Source organism: Sporothrix brasiliensis, assembly GCF_000820605.1.
Source record: "Sporothrix brasiliensis 5110 chromosome Unknown Cont14, whole genome shotgun sequence".
NCBI classification, from domain to species: domain Eukaryota; kingdom Fungi; phylum Ascomycota; class Sordariomycetes; order Ophiostomatales; family Ophiostomataceae; genus Sporothrix; species Sporothrix brasiliensis.
The window spans coordinates 368,180-394,984 of NW_024467133.1; the positions used below are offsets into that span (position 1 = coordinate 368,180).

Below are 26,805 nucleotides of genomic sequence, written 5' to 3' on the forward strand. Positions count from 1 at the left end.
TATACCTTGAAAAAAAAAGAGCTCATACACTGTCGGCTATCGCCGCCCGAATAATGTCTTCGCAAGTTGTTCGTAGTCGTCGGATGTGGACTTGAAGACTCTGAGCTGTAGCTTTTAGTGGAGTAGATGACTTAGTGCTTGTTGGTCCCTGAGAGCTGCAAGGTCACAGTGACGTGAATGAGAAAAAGAAGGTCCGTCCACTTTGCGCACGTGATATCGCGTACATCAAAATGTATGTGAGACCAGCTTCGCATTTCGACACCCTCACGACGCGTTGTGATAATTGAACTTGTCGGCAAACGAAATTTAAAGGAGCGCGTATGATGCAATGCTCGGAAAAGGACGCTGGCGGATAGCATGGCGCACCCTGTCATCCATGTCACAGCCAAGACGATGTCGGGGCACAACCGCAACAACCACAGCAGCCAAGGAGCAGCTGTCGAAGATTCTGCTTCGTGATTACCAGGAAGAGTGTATCCAGTCTGTACTGGCCTCGCTCGACAGGGGCCAGAAGCGGCTCGGAGTGTCTCTCGCAACGGGCGCTGGCAAGACGGTCATCTTCACTCAGCTCCTTGACCGCATCCAGGCCGCCTCAGCCGATGCGAACCAGACGCTGATCCTGGCGCACCGACGCGAGCTCGTCGAGCAGGCTGCACGCCACTGCACGCGCGCCTATCCAGACAAGACGGTCGAGATCGAGATGGGATCCCTGCATGCGAGCGGTGTGGCTGACATTACCGTCGCAAGTGTACAGTCCATCACGTCGGGACACCGCATTGCCAAATTCGACCCGTCGCGCTTCAAGCTCGTGCTTGTCGACGAGGCTCACCACATTGTGGCGCCGGGGTATATGCGTGCCCTCGGCCACTTTGGGCTTGCCGACAAGGAGACGTGCCAGCAGCCCGGCACACCAGCTCTTGTCGGTGTCTCGGCCACCTTTTCGCGTTTCGACGGTCTGGCTCTTGGCGCCGCCATAGACGAGATCGTCTACCACAAGGACTATCTCGATATGATTGGTGATGGCTGGCTGTCTAATGTCATCTTCACGACGGTCGAGTCGACGGCCGATCTGTCTCGCGTGCGCAGCGGTCTTGGCAAAGACTTTCAGGCTGGAGACTTGTCGCGGGCTGTCAATACGGAACAGGTCAACGAGATCACAGTCCGCACGTGGCTTGCCAAGTCGGCAGCGACAGAGACGGCGCCGGCGCGGAAATCGACGCTCGTCTTTTGTGTGGACCTCAACCACGTCGCGGACCTGACAAACACATTTCGCAAACACGGCATCGATGCTCAGTTTGTGACGGGCGACACCGATAAGAGAGAGCGTGGCAGCCGACTCGAGGCCTTCAAGCGAGGTGACTTTCCTGTGCTGGTGAATTGTGGCGTCTTTACCGAGGGCACCGACATGCCAGGCGTGGACTGCGTCATTTTGGCACGGCCGACCAAGTCCCGAAACCTGCTGGTCCAGATGATCGGTCGCGGTATGCGGCTCCACAAAGGCAAAACAAACTGCCATGTCATTGACATGGTGTCGAGTCTGGAGACCGGTATTGTCACGACGCCGACCCTGTTCGGCCTTGACCCTGGCGAGCTGCTGTCCGGTGCCTCGGTGGAAGAAATGGCCGCCATAAAAGAACAGAGAGAGGAAGAGGCTGCGCGAGATACCGCCGCGGATCGAGGAGGGTTTGCTCGCAGCTCGTCGGCGTCCAACGTCCCAATCAAGAATGTCAGTTTCACCGAGTACACTTCCGTGCTGGATCTTATTTCGGACACATCAGGCGAGAGGCACATCCGAGCAATCAGTGAGCATTCTTGGGTGCAGGTGGGCAAGGACCGCCATGTGCTCTGCGGGCCAACAGGCACGTATCTGCGCATTGAGAGACTGGGCGGCGAGGTAGACGGTACACCGGATGGCCTTGCTGATCCTGACGATATTGAATATGCCATGGCGATGAAGCATGGCAAGAAGGGCAGCAAGGAGGAGTGCCAGTTTCGCGTTGTCGAAGTGCGCGCTCTGCCTGCTGGATTGTCCAAGTCACCGTTTGCTGCACCACGAGAAGTATGTCGCGGTGTGACATTTTCTGATGCTGTGCATGGCGCAGACAACTATGCCTCCAAGATATTCCCTCGAGCGTTTATCCATCGATACCAAAACTGGCGCAAGGGCCCTCCGACGCAAGGGCAGTTGGACTTTGTCAACAAGATTCGGGGGAAAGGCGAGGAGAAGCTGACTGCCGAGGACATTGACAAAGGAACGGCCTCGGACATGATTACAAAAATCAAGCATGGCGCGCGGGGTCGATTTGCGGACATCGATGCTGGCCGTCGGCGCAAGGAGAAGAAAGAATCCGCACAAGAACGCGAAAGGATCCAGAAGCAGCGTGAGCAAGTCACAGTCGGCCCATTGGCAGCATAAGTATTGATACCACTCACTTGAATTAGCTATAAATGCATTCCACACCTCCCTCCCACAACCCAAAATAAAGGGGGAAAATCTTGCGCGGAACGCCTGTCACCATTTAAACTTGCAGATGCTGGATGTGATGTGACGTGGGTGTGCAAGTGGCTTGAATTTCCTCAGTCGAGTTGCACCTATAGGACGGAAGCCCTTCGGCAGCCGATAATTGCCTGGGGCTTCCCAACGTCTACTATCGTATCCTTGCGCGCCTTGATAAAGTCGAATTTTTGCTGGTCGACGTATCTGGACGATTGGGAGTCTCCTACTGAATCTGGTATCGGACATGACGAGAGAAACTGGCCGAGTACTTCCTTCTCGCTGACCTGTTGTGTATCCTTTTCGTGTTTTGGACCCTTTCCCAGGTCAACTGGCTGGACCCCGCCGGAAGGGATAGCTTGGTCAACGTCTTTGAGCCTCACAACAGCAGGTATGATGAGTCCCCTCGGCTTCCAGGTTAAATATTTCTCACGTCTCTTAAACAGAGCCGTCTCCGACGCAGATTCTCGAAACCACAGATGCTTTGCTGCATCATCAGCAGTTGGCCTGTCTCGGGGCTTGAGACTCAGGCACGAAAGGATGAAATCAACTCCGTGCTGTGAGATGGCCCCATTTTCTTTACCAGAACGCCCAGCATTGACATTTACCACCATATTCTCGATTTCTTTGGCGCACGAGTTTTCGAATGGTGTGATGGCGACGGTATCGTAGCCTACCAGCAACTGTAAAGTGAGCACACCGACTGCCCAGATATCAACGGCAACACCGTGCGGGCCCCCATCTATTTGAGCTTCTCTAAAGAGGTCAGCATAAGATTTTTGCTCTAGGCATATGGCTGTGGAAACAACGTACGGTGCTCGACAGATTTCACTTCCTACATCGGACATCATTCTACCAAGGCTTGTGACACCGGCACACCCAAAATCAGCGAGCGCGATACGATGCTCCAGGTGTACGCTCGACGAACATAAAATGTTCTCTACCTTGATATCGCGATGCGCGACTCCTTTGGAATGGAGGTATCCGACTGCACGAAGAAGTTGAAGGACGATCCACTTGATTTCCAGAGCCGGGATCGACCTCTCACGCTCCAAGAGCGAGTATAGATCACCACCAGTGGCCAGATCACCAAATGTGAACCTGTTATGTCAGCAACGAGTAGCTAACTTACAATGTCAAGGATAATTGAGTCCTTACATAGTATTCTTCGTGTAAAAGGCACGTTGAAACGCAACGATGTTTGGCTGTCGCGAAGGTTAGTTACAGATGCCAGGATGCGTTTAAGGCGGTTACTTGACATACGTGATCAAGCTGGCTCCAGATGGACATTTCTCTCTGGATGCGATCGGAGACATCTCCCCAGATTCCTTTGAGGTACGGAAAATCGTGTATTTTACACACCACCTGCTGGTTTGTCTTGACGTTCATAGCCATGTGCACAGTAGAAAAAGAGCCGTTGCCAAGAATTGTGTCCTTGATGAGATATTGATCTGCAAATTGCTGTATCGAGGCAGTTAGTTCTTGCTGTCTTCCCTGTTCCCTGTTTCTTTCTCTCTTTCGTTTTTTTTATAAAAAAAATTTCAAAGAAGATATGTGAACTTACCAAAGCCTCTTGCTGTTGAAGTCGACTCAGCGCGGTCTCTTCATCTTTTGAAACAGGATAGGCACAGAGTCGAAGTGAGCAAGGCCCAGCTGAGACGACGTCACCGTCTTCTAGAATCCAACCGGCGGTCACAAATGGTTTCTGGCCGATAAGCTGGCCGTTGACAAACGTTCCGAAAGTGGACTGACAGTCGCGAACATAGATCAAGGGCCGGTACTGCTCCGATTTATCAAACAGGACTGAGTAGATCTCGCAGTGGATTGATGAGACGGCTTTGCATTGGAACCGGAGATTACTGAGTCGTCAGAGGTTGAAGGGTGCGAAACGATTCCCACGGGAAGCCCAATGACTGTTGACTTACCATGCCTTTGTATCTCTTCCAATTGTAATGACCTGATTCTTGAAGAAAGGTACCCTGACAACTGTTTTTCGAGTACATGTTCTCAGTTAGTTATTGCCCTTCCCACACGACGAGAGGCAAGCATATTACCGACTTTGCTTGAACTCGCCGAGAGGAGCACTTTCGATTTCGAGCCATGCCAGCGGGATGCACGGCTCTACATCTGTGCCAGATGGTTGTCCCTCGCCGTAGGATGCCACCGAGGGCGTGTATTCGATGGAGTATGACTCGGCCATGGCATGGAGATGTGTGAGATGCAGCTACATGTTATCTTTATGCAAACGACACAAATAACAGGAAGGGATTCAGGGGTAGTCACGACGTCTTACGCGTTACCTATGAGCGTCTGGCTAATCTCAAAGGGAAGGAACGTGGCCGTTCTTTCCCTAACTGGCCCAGGGTCTACGGAGCAGGCAGGAGCGATCATGATGCGACAATGCCCGATGCAGCCCTCCGCAAAATCAAGGGGACAACGGCATGTAATATTAATATTGAGTTTACAGATCAAAAGACGATACATTTTACCTACAGCCTGTTCTTGAAGTTGAAATGCTGCGGCTACTTTGGCTTTTTTGTCACGGGGGAAAGACTGGTGTGGCTACACAAGGTTGAGACAGAGCTGTCAGATTCTGTAGCAAAAAGGCCGGCCCAGTGCAGCTAAGTTCTGACAGAGCTTCTTCTGAGCTTCGATTGGAGTCTTGGACTTCAATTGAGCTTCAGTAGAGCTTGCGTGGGCAAGCTTTTCGACATTCGTGTGTTGAGCTGCGCACACTAAACTTGCTGTTACGTCTTAAAATGGGTCGCACTGAAATATGCCGTAAAATAATACGTCTCGTGGATACACACCCACTTCACAAAAAATCTGTCACGACTGTTTCGTCCAGCAGCTTATTTTTCGAAGCAAACTCTTTCAATTGTGTTATCTTGTCTTGTCGGCTAGGTTTTCATGTCCCCACGAAGTGGTAGGCAGAGGAAATGGACAGTGTCTCGGCGAGAAAGAACAAAGCTTCGATACGGTAGCGACCCGGTGTTTAAACACTTCCTTCGTTCCCTTGTGAGAGCTCTGGGAATCACGACTTTCTTCCAAAATTGTCCCAAAAAGTTTCGATCAGATCCGGCAAGAAATCCACCTCAGAAAAAAACGTTCCTTTCCCCCCATCCATTGTCCCGTTTGTAAGCACAGCACCAGCGGTCTTCCTCCGTTTAGTTGCTCCGTAAAATGCAAGGTCGAATTCCGAGTTCATGATGAAGTGCGGTGTGTTCGCTTGCGGTAGCAGCGGTTCGAAGTTTGCTTGTTGTGTGCCGGAAGAGGACGGAAAAAAAGAAGTACAGGCTTCTCTGGCGCCAAATTGTCGAAGAGTGCTTAGCAGTAAATGCAGTCGCCCTCTTCATTGGAGTGAAGCTGCGGAGCTGACAAGAAGTCGTGTCGAGGGAAGTTGTTTATTTGCTGTCGCGTGTGTTAGCACTAGCTCTTCAGAAATACAGCGACATCGAAAAGGTCGGCATTTGAATGAAAAAAGGGACGTATAACTTACGATCTGGCCCGCATCTTTCTCCGCTTACGCTTGAGACGACGAACGCGCTTCTTCCTCCACTTGGCTCTCATCTTGAACTATCTGTAAAGGTGGCGGTCAGCTTTGAAGCTCTCAAGAAATATTTTTGCCTGAACGGGCTGCTCGTGGCAGGTGAAAACGAGGTCGAGCGCCTGGTAAAGGGGGTGCCGGGGAGCTCAAGTGCATTTCGAAGCCATCTGGAGTCGCAATTGAGGGCGTGGTACTCACTGGTTCTTGGATGAGAAAATTGTTGGTGTTGTGGTTTGGTTGAGAAGGGAGGAGAGAAGGTTTCGAGAAGATCGAAGGAGGGGACATAAAGTAACTATCGTTATTCAGGTCCTGGGTGACAGAAACTATGGTGTGTGCCCTAAAACCGCACCGAGAGTTAATCCGCCGGATCCCCGCACCCCTATGACATCAAGCGTTGCTGGGTGTGTCATGCCACAATACAGTGTATAGAAACGAGCAAGGTGCATACTCTGCACTGTACACAGCTCGGTTCCCGTGATCGGTCATGTGCTGTAAAAATTTTGGTTTGAGATCCAAATTCACCGCCTTTTTTTGTTCAGCATTCTGCCGTCTTTTCGCTCTCAACTCGAATTTTGCGTGGAGAGCAACGAAATTTTCGAGCTAATAAAATCTCTGGGATGTTTTCATAGGGACTTGTTACGCCGGCGACATTCACTGTTGGGAGACAATACTCAACGTTAAAGCACGCAGCGTAAGTCAATGTCTTCACTCGTGCAGACCAACGCAATGTCAGTCGAAGGACTCAAGAAGCGGAAGAGAGATGGCGAGGCCAAAACAAAGAAGAAGGTCTCGATACAAGAGCCGTCACGACAATTGGGAGCATCGGAAATCCGCATCACCAGTGTTGTGCAGCCTCAATTCGCAGCACCAGTAATCGGTATGGTTCACACAACTCTTCGGCCATGTACTTGGAAAATTGCAGGACAGACATGCTAACGGGAGACTTTTATTTCAGCGACAACACCCGGACTTTGCGTCCCCGACGAGCTCCAGTTCGACAGCTTCACAAAAAAATCGTCAAAACCGTCGAAGCGGCAACGAACAACGGGCCCGTCGGCCGAGATGTTGCTGCACACGTCTAGCCACCGTTCCGTCGACTTTACGGCCAAGGAGGACAAGGTTGTCGGTGCCGACTCATCTCTGCAGCATTACATTGGCATCTACGACCCGACCACCGGACAGCTCGAGGTGGTGAACGCAAAGAAGATGGAGATAAGGGGTAACGTGCGGGCCCGGGACGCTACGGACGACCAGATGAAGGGTGTGCCCCTTCGCAAGGTATGCATTTGTTTTGGTCGCTGCTGCGACTACTTGAAATTGCTTCAGACAGGGCAAATATTAACGCATGCTCCTTTCCTCTACAGACCAACTTGGACTTGAAGAACGACCTCGGCCAGACGTTCGGTACGAAAAAGGCGAAGAAGGCTATCCAGTCGGTGGCTGAGAACGCCATTGGCAGCCGGAGACGCAACGCCGACGGATCGTGGATCACAGAAGAGCTGAACGCTGGCGACCGCGTGTTGATGCAGGACATGGCCAATTTCACGTCGACAATGGCCACACGCGACGAGCTGCAGGCTGTTGTTGACAAGGCGAAACCGGTGCCCCGGGGCAACTACGAGGCCGAGGAGATCCAAGACGTGTACGTGCCGAGCCAGATTGTGGGTGCCGACGTGCTGGCGTCCATTCCTGTCCGCGACTGGCAGCAGTTGGCCAAGAACGGCGAAGCAATCGACGTCTTCTCGCGGTTTGTCGCACAACGTGTGGCAACCGTTGCCGCTCGCGACGACGCCCTCGACCACCTTCGCTTGCTGCGGTACATGTACTGGATCATCCTGTACATCCAGGCGGCACGCCCTGGCAAGGAGCGCGGTACCAAGCGCCAGCTGCCCCGTGACAAGCTCAAAGAGATGATGGACGGTGCGCCAGACACCATCATCCAGCACATCCGACAGCGGTTCTCCGACAATGGCACGATCCGCAAATTCCACAACGACCTGCTGATGACGCACTGCTGCGTGTTTGCATGCATCCTCGACAACTATGAGGTTGACACACTGGATCTGCGGGAGGACCTTAAGGTCGAGCAGAAGCAGATGTCGCAGTACTTTTCTGAAATTGGTGCCCGCATCAAGCCTGTCAAGGAGGGCGACAAGACCAAGATCATTGCGAAGCTGAAGCTTCCGCTGCAGTTCCCGAGAAGCGTGCGGCAGCGGGCGAGAAAGTAGGAAATTCGACGACCGGCCTACGCGTAGCAGCATAGTGATGATAGGGCGCGGAGGGGCCGCTGCATTGCGTTATCATTTTTGTTTACAGGGAGTTTTGGCGTCTACAACACATATAGGTGGGTTGACATTTACGTATAGCATGCATTCCAGCCCAGCATTGGGACAAGCGAATGGATAAAGATTTATGATAGAATGGATTTCCATTGGCACTATAGTCCTTCGTAGCCAACCTCTGTTGACAGTTCAGAAGCTGGCTATTGCTGTGAATATGGATGGATTTTGGTGTAGCCGGTTTAGCGGCCTCTGATTGGTCAGTTGCCATTAAGCAAGACCTCACACCTGATAACGTTGATGAGATGTCTGCATTGCATGGCCACCACCTCGTGAAAGGTGCAATCTGAAGACGATTCTGAAGTGTTTACGCGGTTTTGAGATAGCTTGTGTGTTATTTTTGCCAATTTATATCCCGAGTGGTGAAGGACAACGTTACTGGCAATACGTCAAAATGACCAAAAATAAGCGGCGAAAAGCTTCAAAATCGCAGAGTAAGCGGCACGTAAATGCCCAATTTTGCACCCGCAACGGTCACCTCACGACCACCACTCTGGGGCTTCAAAACACCCGAATCACGTCAAAACCTTCCCAGATCGTGCTTTGAGGTGATTTTGGGCGCTTATCTTCCACTTTGAGTTGCATCTCGCCGCGGCATCACCACGACCTCGCCGCGGCCCAAATTCGACTCATCGCCCACCTCGACTTACACGACGCAGCCACCACGCTGCCAAAGCCTCCCAAGCCCAACGCCCTCCACAGACATAAGCGGCCAAGGCTGGCCCCAGCCCTTTTCTGCCGACGGCCTGGCCCTTGAGCCGCATCGGCGCAGCCCCACATAGGTTTGCCGAGCAAATGCGTGTCCAACTCTATTTATTCTGCCCGCTCCGGTAGTAGCCTTGTCCACCCCCTGGCTATCATGAGCCATGACGACAATTCTTTGTTTTTTGCATCCGTCAAAAATCTTTCTTCATCACCACACAACCTTTGCATTTTGATGCCACCGCCCAGCACAACACTGCCTTTGCACCGGCCAGCGCCCAGCATCAATCAATTCGTACGAGCAGCCTCGTTCTTTTTCGATTGACGCATTTCATCCAGACACGCGACATCAATGGCCGCGGGAGGGGGGATGAGTCGGTCATCGCCCCTTGTGTGCCTCACTTTGCGCGTCACGAAGCCCAAAAGAGGGGGGGCGAAGTGAGCCGCAAAAGAGCAGAATGGATGCGGACAATAGCGAGTCGCAAGGCCTCTTGCCTGCGCACGGACCAAGTGCTAAATAGAAGCAAGGGGACAGTAGGCCTCATTCGTTTCTCATTGGCTATTCACGGTTCAGGGGACCCACACTTTTCGCTCGCGACTTCCCACGCTTCCTCGTCTGCCCATTTCCTCTCCTTCCCTCGTTCGCCAGAAAAAAGAAGTCTTTGTGGCGTTGCGCGACATCGAACAGACTCGTGAGGAAGGAGCGAACGCGACGATCGGCTTGCATCCTTTTTCGGCTATCACGTCTTTTCCTCCACTGTCTCCTTGTAACTATCTGGATTTCCCCATTGTGTTCACTCTTCACCCGCACTCTCTTATGAACATCGCCTCATCGCCCCGTCAATTCGTGTTTGTCGACACGCCTGCGTGCACTCACTCACTTCATTCGATCGCATCGGCGTCATTCATCGCCCATTCAATATCGTCCATACTGGCTCTTTCGCATTCACGCAACTGTGTCCGCGTTTCTTTTACGACGAGGACGTAGTTGGACGTCTCCTTTTTCTCGACACCCAACTGTTCCATCTCGACGCGCCCATCGACGCCAGTTTTACCGGCCGTGATTATCAACCAGCTAGCCCCATCTCCCGACACTAGCATCACTACTCTCGCCTCACCTTTCACTCTCATCTCAAATGGCCTTGTTGCGGTAAAGCGCATCGACGAGCTGCAAAGGTCCTACACATCCGCCTTTCCTACCCCAGGCCGCTTGCTTATCTGGGCACCGCTGGCAGGGGCTGCGTTTGATCGTTCACCTTGACTCGACCATCCGAAAATGCCGAGTAAGCGGAAGCGAGATATCCTCGATTTTGATCCGAACAAGTCGGACTCCGAGGACGAGAACTTTGTTCCAGGCGACGACGGCGAGCGTCCGCGCCGCACCAAGAAGAAACAGAAGGCACAGAAAGGGCAACGCACCCCCAACCGACGTCGACAGAACCGCTACCGAGGCTCCGATATCGACGAAGACGACGAGGAGGTTTCTGACGATAGCCTCGGCGAATCCTACGCGTCCGACTCGGACTCGGACGACGACGACGGCGAGCCGGTAACCACGGCCACAGGCCGCCGCGCGCGAAAAGCTGCCGTCAACCACATCAGCTACAAGGAGAGCAGTGAAGACGAGGACGAGATCTCCGACTCGGACCGTGACGACAAGAAAAGACACGTCTCTCCGACCAGAAAGGCCCCTGCCCGACCCTCGCGCATTGTCGTGCTCAAGACCAGCCCTAAGAAACTCCGCGAGCGGCTAAGTGCTGCCACCACTGCACCCATGACGCGCCGCACGCGAGCCACGACCGAGGAGGCGGACGACTTTGTGGAGCTGACGAACTCGGGGCGCCACGCCCAGCCGTCGCGTGCATCACGAAGCAAGAGCCCAGAGGCCTATGCGGCCGGGCGGCAGACGCGTCGTGCATCCAAGGGTCTGAAGAAGCCGCCTGCACCGCCTATCGAGGAGGCAACGCAGGAGGACAGCGTCGTGTTCGGCATGAACGATGACGATGATGACGAAGACGATGAGCCGCTAGCGGGTCTTGGTAGCAAGAGCGGTGCCGACAAGAACCGCGTGCACAGCCAGTCACCGGATAAGATTGTCGGCGACGTTGATGCTGCAGAGGAAGACGAGCTGGCCCTTGATGGCGCCGTACAAGATGAGGATGCCGTTGGCGACGATGACTATGCTGCGCCTGAGGACGCAGACGCAGACATTGAAATGAACGATGACGCTAACGACGAGGAAGCGGATGAGGACGAAGACGACGTGAAGCCGCGCGGACGACGCGTCACAAGACTTTCTCGCAACTCCTTGGCGGCTGCGGCTGATAACGGCGAATTGACAGAAGATGTGGCTGCCGATGCAGGCGACGAAGGTGACCAGAACGAGGTTGTTGGTCGGCGCCTGACTCGGGGATCCCGACTGCGCAAGGCAAAGTCTGTCAAGGAGCAGAGCAGCGACTTTGAACCCATTGACGATGACGGATCCGGTGACGGCGGTATGTCGGACAGCGACGCGTCAGAGAAGAACAACACGCGCGCTACGACCGGTGACGACGACTCCAGCCAAAACTCAAGAGGACGGCGCAGGTCGACCCGCCTGAAGTCAAGCGGCAAACGGAGCCGTCACGAATCCGACGACGAGGACGCCGTGGATCGCGACGAGGTCGCCATGGAGGCCGAAGAGCTCCGCAACAGCTCACGTGCCCGGACCCGCCGCAGACGCCGCTCGCCATCCATCGTTTACGAGGAGACATCCCGCCGGCGCACGACCAAAGTTGTCGACTATAGTATCAAGCCGCTTGACCAGTTTCTCGTCGAGCAGGAAGAGGAGGAGGAGCCCGTCCAGACCCCGGCGCGGCGTCGCAATGCTCGAGGCGGCGCCAATGCATCGTTGTGGCAACGGAATCTCATGTCTACCTTTGGTCCCTTTGGTGGCGGCGGTGGCGAAGGTGCTCTCATCGGCGGACCCTGGGGCACGGGTGCTGCTGGTGGTGTTGATTCGGACAGCAGCGACGACGAGATGAACTTCCGCACGGCCAACCCTGGTGGCGCTGTTGGCGGTGCTGTTGGCATGACGCCCACAACTGGCACAGCACCCGCTGGCTTCGCTGCTCCGCTCAACCTTGAGGCAATCACGGGCGTTGCGGCAAATGCCGGGGTTGGCAAGGTTAAGAACCAAAAAGCGCTTGCCGACGCTGACCCTCTTGGCGTGGACCTCAATGTCGACTTCAGCAAAGTCGGTGGTCTGCAGAACCACATCAACCAGCTCAAGGAGATGGTCACGCTGCCCCTTCTTTACCCGGAGCTGTTCCTGCGCTTCAAAGTGACGCCGCCGCGTGGTGTTCTGTTCCACGGTCCTCCTGGCACTGGTAAAACACTGCTTGCCCGCGCTCTGGCCAACTCCGTCGGTGTTGGCGGTCGCAAGATCACGTTCTACATGCGCAAGGGTGCCGATGCACTGAGCAAATGGGTGGGTGAAGCTGAAAAACAGCTGCGTCTCTTGTTCGAGGAAGCGCGCCGGACACAGCCTAGCATCATCTTCTTTGATGAAATCGACGGTCTCGCGCCTGTTCGCTCAAGCAAACAGGAGCAGATCCACGCTTCGATCGTATCGACCCTGCTTGCCCTGATGGACGGCATGGACGGCCGTGGCCAGGTCATTGTCATCGGCGCGACCAACCGACCCGACAACATCGACCCGGCTCTGCGTCGTCCTGGCCGTTTCGACCGCGAATTCTATTTCCCGCTGCCCGACCTCGACGGCCGTCGCTCCATCATCGACATCCACACCAAGGACTGGGGCCTGCAGGACAACTTCAAGCGGATGCTGGCGGAGAACACCAAGGGCTACGGCGGTGCCGATCTGCGCGCTCTGTGCACCGAGGCTGCGCTCAACGCCATCCAGCGTACTTACCCCCAGATTTACTCGGCACCGGACAAGCTGATTGTCGACCCAGCGAAGATCAACATCCACGCGACCGACTTCATGCTCTCCATGAACCGCATGATTCCCTCGTCGGAGCGGTCGGCGGCCCCTGCTTGGGCCCCGCTCCCCAAGGCGGTTGCACCGCTCCTGTCGGACCAGCTCGACAAGATCAAGAAACTGCTCGACGACGTCATGCCGCGCCGCAAGAAGACGACCGCGCTGGAAGAGGCCATGTACGAGCCGTTCCAGGATGCCGACCACGGCTTTGGCCGCGAGAATATGATCCAAGAGTTTGAGCGGTCACGGACCTTCCGACCTCGGCTGCTGCTCACAGGCACGGGTGGCATGGGCCAGGGCTACCTCGCCGCTGCCATCCTGCACCATTTCGAGGGCGTGCACATCCAAAGCTTCGATCTGCCGATTCTTCTTGGTGATGGACGGGTACGTTGTCCTTTTTTTTTTTTTTTTTTTTTTTTTTTTGTTTCTACTTTCCATTTTGAATCTTGTGTTTTCTTGCGTTCTAATATATGTGTAGCCCCTTGAGCAAGTTATTGTCGGCCTGTTTGTGGAGGTCAAGCGCCACAAGCCAGCCGTGCTCTACATCCCCAATGTCGATTCCTGGTACCACAGCCTGCCGGCCTCGGCCTACATGACTTTTGCGACGATGCTCAAGACCATTCCGCCCAACGACCCCATCCTGGTGCTGGGTACGTGCGAGTGCGAGCGTGATGAGATCCCCGAGTCTGTTCTGCGTGACTTCTTCAGCTACTCGTCCAAGAACCGCTTTGCCCTCGAGAAACCAAGCCGGGTAAACCGCCGCACGTACTTCTTCAACTTCTTAAAGCACGCGACCAAGAATCCCAATGATTTCCCCGACCCGGCGAACCGCAAGAAGCGCGTTCTGGAGGAGCTGCCTGTCGCGCCACCACCGCCACCCAAGGTCAAGACGAAGGAGGAACTCAAGGAAGAACTGCGCAAGGATCACCTCCTGCTGAATTTGCTCAAGGTCCAGCTGCAGCCCATCATGGACCAAATCAAAAAATACAAGAAGTTCCGCCAACCGGTCATTGCCGATACGCAGATCCAGTACCTCTGGCAAGACGCCGACCCCAACTACGTGCAGCCGGACATCCCGACCGACGAGCCGCGGCCCTTTGTCATCTCGCTCGACAGAGACGGCGTCCGCGGTCTGCTTGAGAAGGCCACGAACAAGTTCTACTACAATCTGGATCTGTCGACCATTGAGGAGCGTCTTTCCAACGGGTTCTACGCCCGGCCAAAGGACTTTTACCGCGACGTCGTCTCGCTGGCCAAGGATGCGCGCAACATTGGCGACAAGGAGCGTCTCCTCAAGGCCAACGAGCTGTCGACCAATGTGGAGGTTGATGTTGCTGAAGCGGAGGCGCGTCTGTCTCAAGTGGACTGGGACGGCCTCTACCAACGGCAGTTGAAGCGGGCCAAGGAAGCCGAAGAAAAGGCCTCGAAGAAGAAGGCTGGCCTGGCCATCTTCGGTGCCGCTGCGAGCAGCCTGGAGGACGAGCCGCTGCCCATCATTGGTTCCGACATTTTCCCTCATAGCGGAGGCGCCGCCGAGCCGGCTGGAGAGCAGCAGCAGCAGCAGGCACAAGCACGTTTTGAGCTGAAGACCGTCGGCACTTCGACGCCACCGTCTTCGAATGGCATCCACCCGCACCTGAGCAATGGCAACTCGATCCCGTCTGCGTCCACGTCCAACGGCGAGGATGTTTTGATGACCGGCTCTGACTTGCCTGTACCGCCCCAGTGGCCGCGGCCGTCTGCAGTTGCAACGGGTGGAAACACGCAAGTGTCGCAGGTGTCGGCACTGACGGGCATCCCTGCCGGCATGTCGCCCTCTGCCATTGTCAACGAGGCCTCGACAACCAAGACCTCCGACCCTTCGACCGGCCCGCAGAGCACCCAGGCCACAAACGGCGTGCATACTGGCACCGCCCTGCACGGCAACACCGTCAGCGGTGCGTCAGGCGGTGCCGACGGCGGCGATGGCTCCCAGATCCCCGACACGCAGTCTGTTTTTGGGTCGCTGCCGAGCCAGGCCACATCGAGCAACGAGTGGGTGCACTCGCAGATGCACGCCATGGTCAAGGGCGAGTTTGACGGCAGCAAGTCGGGCCAAGGCGGCGGCGGCGGCGGTGGTGCATCCGACGGACACGGCGGTGGCAGCAGCGGTGGTGCCTTCTCGTCGCCGTCGCAGGCGCAGGCGCCCACGTCGCAGCAGTCGCCAGTGCAGCCCCTCGGCCCGCCGCCCCCTCCGTCCCAGCAGCAGGTGCAGCAGAGCGCCAGCCGGCTCTCGTCACAAGGCTTCCCGATTAGCGTGCCGGACGCCAACCTGGACCCGCTCCTCGACACGATTCTCGACCGCACGTCGGGCTGCACGGTGGACCAGCTCGAGCAGATCAGCCGCGAGATCATGGACTACATTTGGACGTCGCGCCACGAGCGGAACCGGTCTCGCGTCATCAACAACCTTAGCAAGGTGTTCAACAGCACGATGGCGGACATGGAACAGGTGCAGGGAGGTCTGACGTCGTCGTTCAGCCAGGACCAGTAAAGGAGATACGAGCTGTCTGTTGTCTTTCCCGCGCCAGTCCGGCCTTCCGTACTCACCATGAAAATTACGTCTGATTTATTACGCGTTGGTTGCGGCTTCGTGCTACTGTTGTTATTTGTTTGTTTTTCGTCTGGTTTCAGACAAAAGGTTGGGAGCGCGGTTTGGAAATTCGGAATGGGCTGTATTGTTTGCGCGAGGGGATTGAGCCGGCTCTGTTGCACGGAGCGGGTGGTATAGACGGGCTTATTGCTTGGCTTCTTCTGGCCCTGCATCGCCTTTGTTGTTGTGCCCTCTGACCCCCATTCTCATATTGTTTTATCTCATCGTTTCTTGGTTTTCCGTGTTTTCTGGTTTCCTTGTCTGCTTGCCTCTTGCCATTGCTACATTCACACGGGCATGTACAATATACATTACTTTTTATAACATACGATCAGTGCAAAATACACATGCAATTCACATATAAGGCATGAGACTGCGTTGCACAGGTCACTATTGAAATAGAAACCCTATTTCGTATTTCGTATTTCGTACTTTGTAAAGCCGTGTTTGTAGGTGGTATGGAGGTAAAGACTGCGTGTATCATCAATGAGTGTTCGTATCACATCCTCGTCTTTTGAACGAAAGAAAACGAATAAGAGACAAATTGCACCTATCCCTCCTGTTTCATCCCGTCGACATATGCTGCTTTTAGGCGCACTGCTCAATGAATGAAAAGATGTGGAAAAAGTGAAAGAAGTAAAAACCGTGCGCAGAAAACCAAAAACAGAAAACTTGCAAGGTATAATAAAAACCGGCAGTGTTCTCTGGCGAGAAATAGACATAAAATCTTAAAAAGGGAAGAGAGCGACGGAACCAAATGCTTGTTCCTCTTCCCGTACAGGTAGGGTTTTCTTTTTGTTTCTTTTTATCCCCCATTCCTCCAAGTCCGCCGTGCCATGTTATGAGTTCCCTAATTTTGTCGTGTTCCCGTCATTTGTTTGTGTGCCTCGTATGTTTTTTCCTTGATCTCGCGATGGTGAGTCGGAGATGCCCTATAGCCCTATAACGCCCAAATACCATTAAACAAGAGAAAACAATTCTAGGACGCCGCCTTTTCCAGTCATCACAAATACGTTATAGAAGAGCTCCTTAAAACGCAAAATATCAAATACGCAAAAAGGAAAAAGAAAAAGAAAAAAAGAGAGGAGGAGCGAGAGGAGATTAGTCCCGCAGGGTGACCAGCAGGGACGAGCAGAAGAGCAGCTCAAACGACCGCGAGTCAGTCGGCGAGAAGACGGGGTGATCGTGCTTGGCCACAACCTCGTCGTCTATTTTTGTTATTTTGTTAGCTGGTGGACGATACCCAGAGACGTTCGTGACAGGGCGGGCAAGGGGCTTACAGTTCAGCTTGATGGTTTCGAAAAAGGTACGGACGACCGGGTCGGTCTCCTCCGTGACCAGCATGCCGTCGTTGGCACGACAAAAGGTGCGCGGCAGGGCCTTGCGGATGCTCAGGAGCATGCGCAGCAGGTCGGCAATGACGTAGCCCTGCTGGGCAAAATCGTGCGGCGTGCGCTCGAGCGGCCACATCTCGCGCAGCGTCTCCTGGTCCCAGGCCTTGAAGCCCCAGGTGGACTTTTCGACGCAGTTGAGCAGGATCAGCGTCGTGAAGTACATGGTAAAGTCAATCTTGGTCTTGCTGTCCTGCAGCAGACGCTGCATCGTGGTCAGCAGGCTGTTGCTAATAGCTGCCGCCTTGCGCTCGGCCCCAGCAGTCAGCTGCAGGCAGAGCGTCGTATACGTCTCCTGGTCGGTGTCGGCGCGGATCTGGCGCGGCTCCTCGACTTTTCCGGTTTCGTTGCTGCCGTCTTTGCCGTCGGCCGGGTCGTTTGATGCGCCCGTTTCCTTGGCTTTGCCGTTGTTTCCGGGCATCGGCTTGACGCGGATCTGCCACTGGCGCTCACGGTCCAAGATCTCGACGAGGCCCCACAGCTCAATGGCCTTTTTCAAGAGCACGCTGTTCGTCTCCTGGGCCAGGGCGGTGGCAGTCTCCAGCAAGGTGCGGACAAAGAGCGAGGGCTCGCGCTGGATGAACTCGGGCAGCATGTTGCGCATGTAGTACTCCATCTTCAGCGGGACGTCGTCCTTGGCGGTGTCGACCATGACGATCTCGTCTTTCTCCCAGAGGTGCAGTGGCGCAATGGTGGGTGGTGCTGGCGCTGGCGCTGGCGCCGGCGCCGCCTCGACTGCGGGCTCCTTGGCAGGCTCTGTGTCGCCATCGGTGGCGGCTGCAGCCGAATTGTCAGCCGTCGTCTCATCCGAGGCTGTAGCAGCGCCCCCCTCATTGCTGCCAGGCTCGGGTGCGGTCGCTTCAGCACCATCTGCAGGGGTGACATCGCCCGCGGCAGCGGCGGCAGCAGATACAGCAGCAGCAGCAGACACGGCCGCCGCAGCCGCCGCAGCAGCCGCAGCGACATCAGCAGCGCTAGTCGTAGACGATGCGGCAGCGGCAGCAGCAGCAGCAGCGGCAGCAGCGTTGTCGACCGCGCTCGGGTCCTTGGGACCGTTGCTCTGAAACACCTCGAGGGTGACGGAGACGGCTGGGTTGTCGGGGAAGTGCGTGGCCTCAATCATGAGGCCTTTGTTGACGACGTCGACCGTCTCGCGCAGCTGGTTGGCGCGGTGCTGCGCCAGAACAACCTGCACGCCCGCACAGAATATGTCGAGCTGCTCGGTGAACTTGGTGCGCACACAGCCAGAGCGCCAGACGCGCGGCGAGAGGACCTTGCGGCACTGGTCGCAGGGGCTGCCCTTGGAGCAGGTCTTGCGCAGGATGCGGCAGCGTATGCAGGCGCCGATGCGGCGAACCTCCTGGACCTCCTTGCGGCGCGTCGTGTTAAAGCGGGCACGGCCCTGCCTGGGTCGGCCAACCTCGTTTGGGTTGTTCATGTTGAAGCTGATGCGATTGGGGTCGCCGGGGCTGGCGGGCAGCAGGTGGTGGTGGTGGTGGGCGTCCGCCGCCGACGATGGAAAGACGGGCAGCACGACGTTCTCGGCCAGGTACGTGATCTCGCCCCAGGGCTGGCTTGCGGCCACGCTGGCGGCGCCACCACCACCCGTCGTGGCTGTGAGAAGCGCGTCGGGCATGGGCTCATCGCCGTCGACACCGTCGGGTGTCATGACGGCCGTCTCGGCCATGTTGTTGGGGGTGGCATCCACCGGCGTCGTCGCACCAGTGGCCACGGCGCTGTCAACGCCGAGCTTTTCAACGCCCGCACTGGCGGCTGCCATGTCCGACTGCGGCGTGCCGGCGTTGTTCGAGGCCGTGGCCGCGGCGGCCGCAGCAGCTGCCACGGCAGCTGCCGCTGTCGCGGCGACGGGCTCTTCTGCGCGCAGTTGAGGGTCGAGCAAGGAAGGGTTCAGCTGCGCAGAGGCGGCCGCCGCCGCCATAGACAGGTTGGCCTCTTCAAGACGCTTGATCTGGTCAAACGTGATGCCGTCCTGGTCGGCGGCCGCACTGAGCATCTTCTCCACCTCGGCCTGCTGCTGCTGCTGTTGCTGCTGTTGCAACTGCTCCGGAGTCAGCTTCTGGTCTGCGTCCGTGTCCTCCTCCATGGTGTTCGGGTCGGATCGAAGAAGGTCAGAGGGGTCGAAGTGGTTCACCGACGAAGACGAGGCACCGGCCGCGTCGCCGTTCTTCTTGCCTGCTGTCGCGTTCGCATTCGCCCCGTTTGTCGCGTCACCCTCGCCGCCGGGCGCGCGGTCGTCGTGCTTCTCGCTCAGGTCGATCTGGCGCGACACCTCGGCCAGCGTCTCGAGAGCCGTCCAGTCGCGCTGGATGGCGGCGGCGTCCACAGCCGACGTGGAGGGCGAGGACGACACGGCCGCCGCAGCCGCTGCAACGGCCGCCGCCGCTGCCGCTGCCGCCGCCGCATTGTTCGTGCCGTTGCCGTTGTTGCTTGCGGCCAGCAGGTGGTGGTGGTGGGCGTGTGTCTGGCTCGGTCCGCCGTTGGCCGCGGCCAGGCGTGGGCTTGCTGCTGCAGGCCCTGCAGGTGCTGCATGCGGCTGTTTGCCGATCCACGCACACCCCCCTGGCCGCCGCCTCCCGCGCCGCCACCCGCACTCGCCGATGCCGCCGCCGCCGCCGCAATGTGGTGGCTCAGGCCGTTGAGCGAGAGACACGCATTAATCCGGTCGGCTTCGCTGATGGCCGGGCACTTTTTGGAGATGTGTGTCATCAGCGACTCGGCGCGGCCCTTGGGGAACGACTCGCCGCATGCTTTGCACCGGTGCGGATAGCGGTTGCTGTTGTCGGCCAGCCGTGGGCCGCGCTCGAAGAACTGCAGGATAATGGGATTCGGCTTGCGGCCCATTTTGGTCGTGTCAACGCGGCGGACTGTCCAAATCGTCCAATCGTCAGTTGGGTTCCACGACGCGTGGCCCCTGTTTTGTTGTTGTTATGCGTCGACGTGTCTTGTCGTTGCGTCGAGGATCGTCGAGGGTCGAGGGGCTGCGGTGTAGGGGGGGGTTGCGCTGTGCCTCTTGTCGCCTGGCGGTGAGAGACAAAGTGGCTCTCGTTCGTTTTCGATTGTGGATTCGTTTTCGTGGATTCTCTTTTTTTTCGCCTTTGGCGATGGGCGGTGATGGGCGGCAGGTGTAATTTTTTTTCCTTTTTTTTTTGCACACGGCGGGGAGCAAGGGCAGGAGCGAAAACAATAACACGGGCAGGCGCTGTGGACACCCAAAAGACCAGCAGAATGCACACCGAAAGACAAATTCGCCCAAAACGGGAAAGGGCCAAAAAATTCTGCCGCCTGCCGCCACGCGCGATAAGCCCGATAAGGCGCGATAGAGATGTTTCGTGGTGATAAGTTAGGTCACGTGGTGACGGCTGCAGTCGGTGTACGGGGCTTGGCACGGGAGCCACAGAGGAAGGCGCAATTGGCCAAACCCCGCGTGTTTTTCTGCCGGCCCTATTTCGTCTTGGCGACGAGGGGTGCTAGTGCCGAATTGGCGGGGGACGGACGGCAGAAGGGGGAGGATCGAACAGATGGCAAGGCAATTACGACGAGAGAACGAGGGAAAGCACCATGAAACACGCATAAGCACTCCGTCTGCAATGCACTGGACATGCTTCTTTTATCAAGAATACATCTATAATTTTGCACTCCGGATGCCGGCGTCTGCAGACTAGATCTGTTGTACATCGAAACGGCAGATTTTATTGTTTCTTGTAGAGGAGACCAGCGGCGCCCTGGACGCATTAGATGAGACGAAAGATGCTGTATGGATAGAATGGACGTCCAGATGTGACATACCTGGTGCTGGGGGAAGATCAGCGAGTTGGCAATGACGACGTTCTCGGGCCGGGACGCGGCAAAGACGACAACCTCGGCAATGTCTTCGGGCGTCAGAGGGTTGACACCGCTGTCGGTGTTAGCGCTGCCTGGGGACGGGCAATGACAATGTACGAGCATGGGTGATGGGTTAACGCGACGTACGCATAGACGGCATCGGCCTTGGACTTGTCGCCGTAGAAGCGCACGACCGAGAACTCAGTCTCGACCTGGCCCGGGTCGATCTCAATGACACGGATGCGCGTGGAGATGAGCTCTTTGCGCAAGCTCTCGGAGAAGCTGCGGACGGCGGCCTTGGTGGCGCAGTAGATGCTTCCGCCGGGGTAGGGGTCCAGGCCGGCAATGCTGCCAATGTTGATAATGTCGCCGGCGCCGCCGTCGGAGCCGCGCTTGAGGAAGATGGGCAGGACAGCCTGGGTCATGTGGACGAGACCGGTGACGTTGGTGGCGAGCATCACGTCAATGTCCTCCTCGGCGATGTCGGGCGCACGGGCGACGCCTTTGACGAGGCCACTTTGACGGTTAGTGGGTGTGATGGACGAGCAACAAGCTCAGCAAGCTCAGCAAGCTCAGCAAGCTCGGCAGGCGGGCTGGGGAGATGATGTGCCGGACAAAAACGAGCGAAGCGAGGACCAAAAAACGTACGCGTTGTTGACCAAGACATCAATATCGCGCCACTCCTCGGGAAGGCTTTCGACGAAACCGCGCACGGCTTTGCGGTCGCTGACGTCGAGCTGCACGGGCAGGACCTTGACCTTGTCCGCGCCGAGCTCCTTGACGAGGTCGTCGGCAATCTGGCGGAGGGTATCGATGCGGCGCGCCGTCAGAACCAGACGCAAGCCACCGGCAGGCGCAGCAGTGCGGGCAAACTCAAAGGCGCAGCTGCGGCCGATGCCGGAGGAAGCGCCGGTGACGACGACGGTCTTGCCGGCGAGGCGCCTGGCGACGGCGGACATTGTGCTGAAGCTGTGTGTGCGAGGGACAAAGCGACGGGAAACGGTGGTCCTTGCACGAGTGGTCGCGGCAACGGAGCAAGAAGGAGAAACGGGAGCAATGGGCCGAGGGACAGGGGCCGTAAAAGACCGTTTCGCGAATGCGGCAGATGGACGGCAGAGACGAGAGATTGTGCGCGCAGCAGAAGGCAACATAGAGAAGAAAGGGGGAGGGCACGTTTATAAGAAAGAAGAAGGGAAAATACGATACGAGAGCTCACATATGGGCAGCACTTGCGATAGGACGAACGGGGCAATCGCGTTGTATTGATTCGAGGGAAGGCGGGACCCGAGATCGCTGCGGAAATGGCGTATTATTCCCTCCGAGGGCAGGAGAGGCCCGCGCACGAAAACCCCGCGACCTTGATGCAATCGCGCCCCAGTGGTCTGCCCCAAACCCGCCGGGTGCTCTTTCCGCAACGGCCCACACACTAAAGGCCAGTTCCAGGAAGGTACAAAAGGACTCGTCAGAGCCAATGTTAGGTATGCCCAGAAAGGGCGATATTGACTCCAAGCTTCGATTCCGAATGACCAAGCATGAAGGACTGTACGGAACAAGCCAGCGGCTGCGAGAAGAGAGGGTCTAGCTAAACGTCGGGCCATCTACGACTTGGCCGAGCTTCAATGCAGCACCGCATGGAAGCGAAATCCTCGCGACGAACGGCGTCTGCTAGTGATAAATTCCGTGTGGGCTGCAGAAGAGGCGACTTGGAGAAACAGACAAATAAATGATCATGCAAGCAGCTTCGTCTTGTTTTCCGGACTCGACTCTCTCACCAGACCCGGTACTTTTTTACACGCAGTTGGTCGTTGGCTTACGACGATGCTTAGAGTCGGGCTAAGAAACAATAGCCGACGCTTTACTCCGTGTAAGCCGCGCCATTTCGTTATCGCCTTTTTTGTCTCAAAAAGTTGATAATGCGTATTCTTTGCTCCGTTATCTCAACGCCGAAATCCTTTATCAAATATCCCGATATGAAAACGCGCCCTTAAGTAACCCGTTCGCCGTGTCCTCTAATTTCAAACGCCGCCCTGCGATCTGTCGCGGACAGCTGCCCCAAGGTATTGTTCTGTATAAGCCGTTCTAGAACAAAATGAAAACAAAAATAAATGACGAAAACTAAACAAAGGCAACCACTTCAACTCAAACTCAAATCGCTTCTTTGACGCGCCGTCAGGTTGCTCCGACTCGCAGCGCAATGTGGCGGCGCCGGCTTGGCTGTTGCTTGTCGCTGCGACTTGGGCAATCTAGACCGCGGCAGCCTCTTGCTTGGCTGCCTCTTGCTTCGCCCGCTCCTCCAGTGCGGCCAAGAGGGGTTGGCGGTTGCGGGTGTAGGTGCCGCAGGCAACGACAATGCCGACGGCCGAAATGACGGCGCAGATGCGCATGTTTTCCGTAAAAGCCGCATTAAAGACTTGGCGCACCAGCACGGCCGCGGGTGAGTCGCTTGTCAGGTCGGCGGGGACGTCTGTTGTGACCACGGTGCCGAGCTTGGCCAGTTCCTGTCGCGCCAGGATCGCCGACGATGCCGCAATGCCAATGCTGCCACCCAGCACACGGGCTTGGGCGATGACGCCCTGGGACGCCGCATGGTCGCCCGGTGGTGCCTCGGTGGCGGCCAGGACGGTGGTGGTAGATATGCAGAGCCCGAGGCCAAGGCCGATGAAGGGGAGAAAGCCGAGCGCCTTGGCTGGAAGCGTGGCCGAGTCGGACAGTGTCGTCTCGAGCGCGCAGCCAATAACCATGAGGACCCCTCCAACGAGGAGCGTCTCGGTCAGGCGGTTGTTCTTGGCATTCACAAACCCCGTCAGGGCACTGCCAAAAGAGACACCGACTAGCAGGGGAAGCATCATGACGCCCGCCATGAGGCCGCTCTTGCCGTTGACAATCTGCAGGCGCAGGGGAAAGGTAAAAATGACGGAAAAGAGGGGAAAGCCAAGGAGCAGCGTGGTGAGGGCAGCCGCCGCGTAGACATGGTTCCGGAGGAGTTTGAGCGGGAACGCAGGCATGATGTTCGTCCAGCGCTTCTCGACAATGGCTTGCCAGATGAACAGTGCGGCCCAGCAGAAGATGCCCGTGATAAGGGGCACCAGGAAGATGGCCTTGCTCCACTGGTCTGGGTTGACACCGGCATTCTGAAAGGCAAAGGTGACGAGGGCGGCAGCTGCAATCAGCAAAATGGATCCGATGATATCAAGCGACGACCATGGATGCCGCGCTATGGCAGGCAGATACTTTTCGTCGGGCCAAGTAAGAGCAAACACCGCCATGGAAAAGAAGCCAATTGGTCCACTGCACTGTTAGCAGTTGGGAGAGGGAGTGAGGGAGTGAGCAAACAATACGGAAACGAAAAATGACATACTTGATCCAGAAAATCCAGCGCCAGGATGCATAGTTGGTCAACAAGCCGCCCAAAATCGGACCCAGCACGCCTGCCATACCAACAACCACGCCAGCCAGACTGGCAACGTGGCGCTTCAGGTGTATGGGTGACAGCTCGGGCCAGATGATCATGGACAGCGAATACAAGCCGGAGCCGCCGACACCCTGCAGAGCACGCAAGGCAATCAACTGATGCAGCGTTTTGGCAAAGCCGCAGCCGATAGAGAAGCCGAAAAAGATGAGGAAGGCAGCGAGATAGGCGTTGCGGCGACCGACAATATCGGCGATGCGGGCGAATATGACGGCGCAGCTGAGGTAGGCCAAGGTGTAGGCGAGGGCGACCCAGTTGATGAGCTCGATGGAGCCGAGCTCGCGGCCAATGGTGAGCAGACTGGTTGCGACAATGGACGAGTCCAGCATGGCTAAAAAGAGGCCGAGTCCGACACTGTTTCATCAGTAAGGAGCAAAGGCAATGTGGAATAAACAGAAGGGAAAACAAATTACCCTAAACTGAGAGTCCAAAACCGCCAGGCCGCGAGATTGGATAGCGGGAACCCATTGTCGTCACCTTGCAGCGCAGCGGCGGCTGCCTCGATATCGCCGGCTGCTGTTGCTGGGGAACGATGGCTGTCTTCAACAGGCCGGTCTTGCTTCTGTTGACACGATACTTTTTCCGTCTCCAGCTTCGGTGTCGGCACCGTCGAAGCCACCGACTTGACTGAGGTAGTTTCCGCAGCCGTCATGGCAGCAGAATGGCGAGTGGGAAAATTCAAGTGCCCAGCACTGCGGAATAGGTGAGATCCTCGACTTTTGTTGCTCTGGGATCGTGTCCCACTTTCGTCCTTTCGTACTTCCGTCTTAAGGCAGTAACGGCCCTTTCTTTGGCGGTGACGGCGTGGGACGTTCAGACGTGAACTGCTTTGCTCGTTTCCGAGGTGAGACAGGCACCGTACTCGGCGATTGCAGGCCGAACGTCGAAAGACAGTGGCTGTAGAGACGACAGTGGAGACGACAGGAGGGAAACAAAAAAATAAAGGCTGTCAGACACAGAGCGTGGTTTGTGAAAGATGACACGGCAAGAAAAGTGGACGTCTACGAACGTTAGTATTGGTCGATGTTGTACTGCTCGGACAGGAGCAGCTGTCACTGTATTGTGTGGCACCGAGTGCGAGGATAATGAAGGGATGGAAGACGTGAGATGCGTAATCTATTGTTGACGATGTCGTTGCTCTACGATGCAGAAGACATCAGGTCAATATAGAAACAAGAGACGACGAGACGTCGGCACAGGAGAGTAAGGTGGCTCCTGGGCACTGCCGGGCAATTATCTGTCCGTATGTAGGTAGGGCAAATGAATGACGAGCGTCGGGATCCAATGCATGCAGGCTTGCTCCATAGTGGGATGAGATGTGCAAAGGGGCCGCGAGGAAGGCCAAAACACTGAGGAATAAATGGAAGAGAGTCGAGATGCGAAGACGTACCGATTGGGGTGGAGCCTGGCAAGTCGACGTTTCCACCTGGCGGACTAAGCAAGAGGAAAGGAAGCGACGACTAAGAAAAAGATAGCCGCGGCGTCCTTTGGTGGCCGACTTTTGCATCTGAAGAACAGACAGGGTAGGGACGCGTTACGCATGAGGCGCTCCTTCTCCGTTGGGTTTGGGCAGTTGGGTGATCACGGCGAATTGGCTCGTGGCCACATGTTGGCTGTTCCTTCCTCGATGGGAATTGTATGCCTTTGGCAAGCGTGGGATGAGCTCAGCATTTACTCGTTTCTGGAAATTTTGGATGAGGAAGGCGCGACTGTAGCTTGTAGGCGAGGTCGACAATGTTACCTACGACGTACGTGTATCATCTTGTCATGCACTCTATTTCAGTCTCGAGATTATGTTACGATCGATGCACGTGGTGCGCACACATTCGTACGCGGCACGAAGATACACTTCTCTTGAGCCCAGAGGCTACCAGAATGATAGTAATCGTGGGCTGCCACCATGCTGCGTTCGGCGAAGAAAATAGTTGTTTGGGAAGGAAAGACCACGCTAGATTTGGGAGTCGCATACGTGCGTACATCCCATGGCTCGGTCGTGCCTTCCTCAATCGCGTCTAAGTAAGCGTGTAAGTGGTAATTGCCTTTATTTCACGGCTGCTCGTTTGCTCCATGCCCTTCGTCATTTCCTGTTCCGTTTGCACCTGCACTCTTTTTAAGTTTTAAGCGAATGCGAGACCCATTTTGGACACTTGTGGAGAGTTAGTGGGCTAGGTGTGTCCTAGGGCGATTTTTACAGGCCGACTGGAGCTGTTGGCCACAGGACTAGCAGGGAAGGCTGTGCCAAAAGGGGAAATGTAAGCGACAGGGGAAGGAAACGAGAACGATAACGAGCAACTGGGGCAAAGTGAGTGAAGGAAGAACAACATCTTACACAGAACACATTGTGATAGAGATACTATTCCATCCGAAAGGTTTGCAAAATACAGGATAACCGGTGAAAGTGCGACG

General features: G+C 56.1%; 7 protein-coding genes across 7 annotated transcripts; 3 read left to right on the forward strand and 4 right to left on the reverse strand.

The window, feature by feature from the left end:
- Positions 1–376: 376 nt before the first annotated feature.
- SPBR_03644 (uncharacterized protein) lies at positions 377–2,416 on the forward strand (the record flags this gene model as incomplete). Its single annotated transcript, XM_040761934.1, has 1 exon — positions 377–2,416. The coding sequence occupies one exon, from the start codon at positions 377–379 to the stop codon at positions 2,414–2,416; it is 2,040 nt and encodes a 679-aa protein (XP_040622790.1).
- A 1,018-nt stretch (positions 2,417–3,434) lies between these two features.
- SPBR_03765 (uncharacterized protein) lies at positions 3,435–4,694 on the reverse strand (the record flags this gene model as incomplete). The annotated part of the gene is made up of 4 exons (XM_040762055.1): positions 3,435–3,482; positions 3,758–3,955; positions 4,059–4,353; positions 4,549–4,694. The coding sequence occupies 4 exons, from the start codon at positions 4,692–4,694 to the stop codon at positions 3,435–3,437; spliced, it is 687 nt and encodes a 228-aa protein (XP_040622791.1).
- A 2,073-nt stretch (positions 4,695–6,767) lies between these two features.
- On the forward strand, positions 6,768–8,269 carry SPBR_03717 (DNA-directed RNA polymerase I subunit RPA49; the record flags this gene model as incomplete). The annotated part of the gene is made up of 3 exons (XM_040762007.1): positions 6,768–6,918; positions 6,997–7,319; positions 7,406–8,269. The coding sequence occupies 3 exons, from the start codon at positions 6,768–6,770 to the stop codon at positions 8,267–8,269; spliced, it is 1,338 nt and encodes a 445-aa protein (XP_040622792.1).
- Positions 8,270–10,358: 2,089 nt separating this feature from the next.
- SPBR_03559 (AAA family ATPase) lies at positions 10,359–15,597 on the forward strand (the record flags this gene model as incomplete). The annotated part of the gene is made up of 2 exons (XM_040761850.1): positions 10,359–13,448; positions 13,543–15,597. The coding sequence occupies 2 exons, from the start codon at positions 10,359–10,361 to the stop codon at positions 15,595–15,597; spliced, it is 5,145 nt and encodes a 1,714-aa protein (XP_040622793.1).
- Positions 15,598–16,797: 1,200 nt separating this feature from the next.
- SPBR_03586 (uncharacterized protein) lies at positions 16,798–19,949 on the reverse strand (the record flags this gene model as incomplete). Its single annotated transcript, XM_040761876.1, has 3 exons — positions 16,798–16,904; positions 16,977–19,622; positions 19,664–19,949. 3 exons carry the CDS (start codon positions 19,947–19,949, stop codon positions 16,798–16,800), a joined length of 3,039 nt encoding a protein of 1,012 aa, XP_040622794.1.
- Positions 19,950–20,797: 848 nt separating this feature from the next.
- On the reverse strand, positions 20,798–21,889 carry SPBR_03788 (uncharacterized protein; the record flags this gene model as incomplete). Its single annotated transcript, XM_040762078.1, has 4 exons — positions 20,798–20,830; positions 20,895–21,003; positions 21,078–21,446; positions 21,579–21,889. 4 exons carry the CDS (start codon positions 21,887–21,889, stop codon positions 20,798–20,800), a joined length of 822 nt encoding a protein of 273 aa, XP_040622795.1.
- Positions 21,890–23,173: 1,284 nt separating this feature from the next.
- Positions 23,174–25,051, reverse strand: SPBR_03662 (major facilitator superfamily transporter multidrug resistance; the record flags this gene model as incomplete). Its single annotated transcript, XM_040761952.1, has 3 exons — positions 23,174–24,218; positions 24,289–24,753; positions 24,813–25,051. The coding sequence occupies 3 exons, from the start codon at positions 25,049–25,051 to the stop codon at positions 23,174–23,176; spliced, it is 1,749 nt and encodes a 582-aa protein (XP_040622796.1).
- Between the last annotated feature and the right edge of the window lie 1,754 nt (positions 25,052–26,805).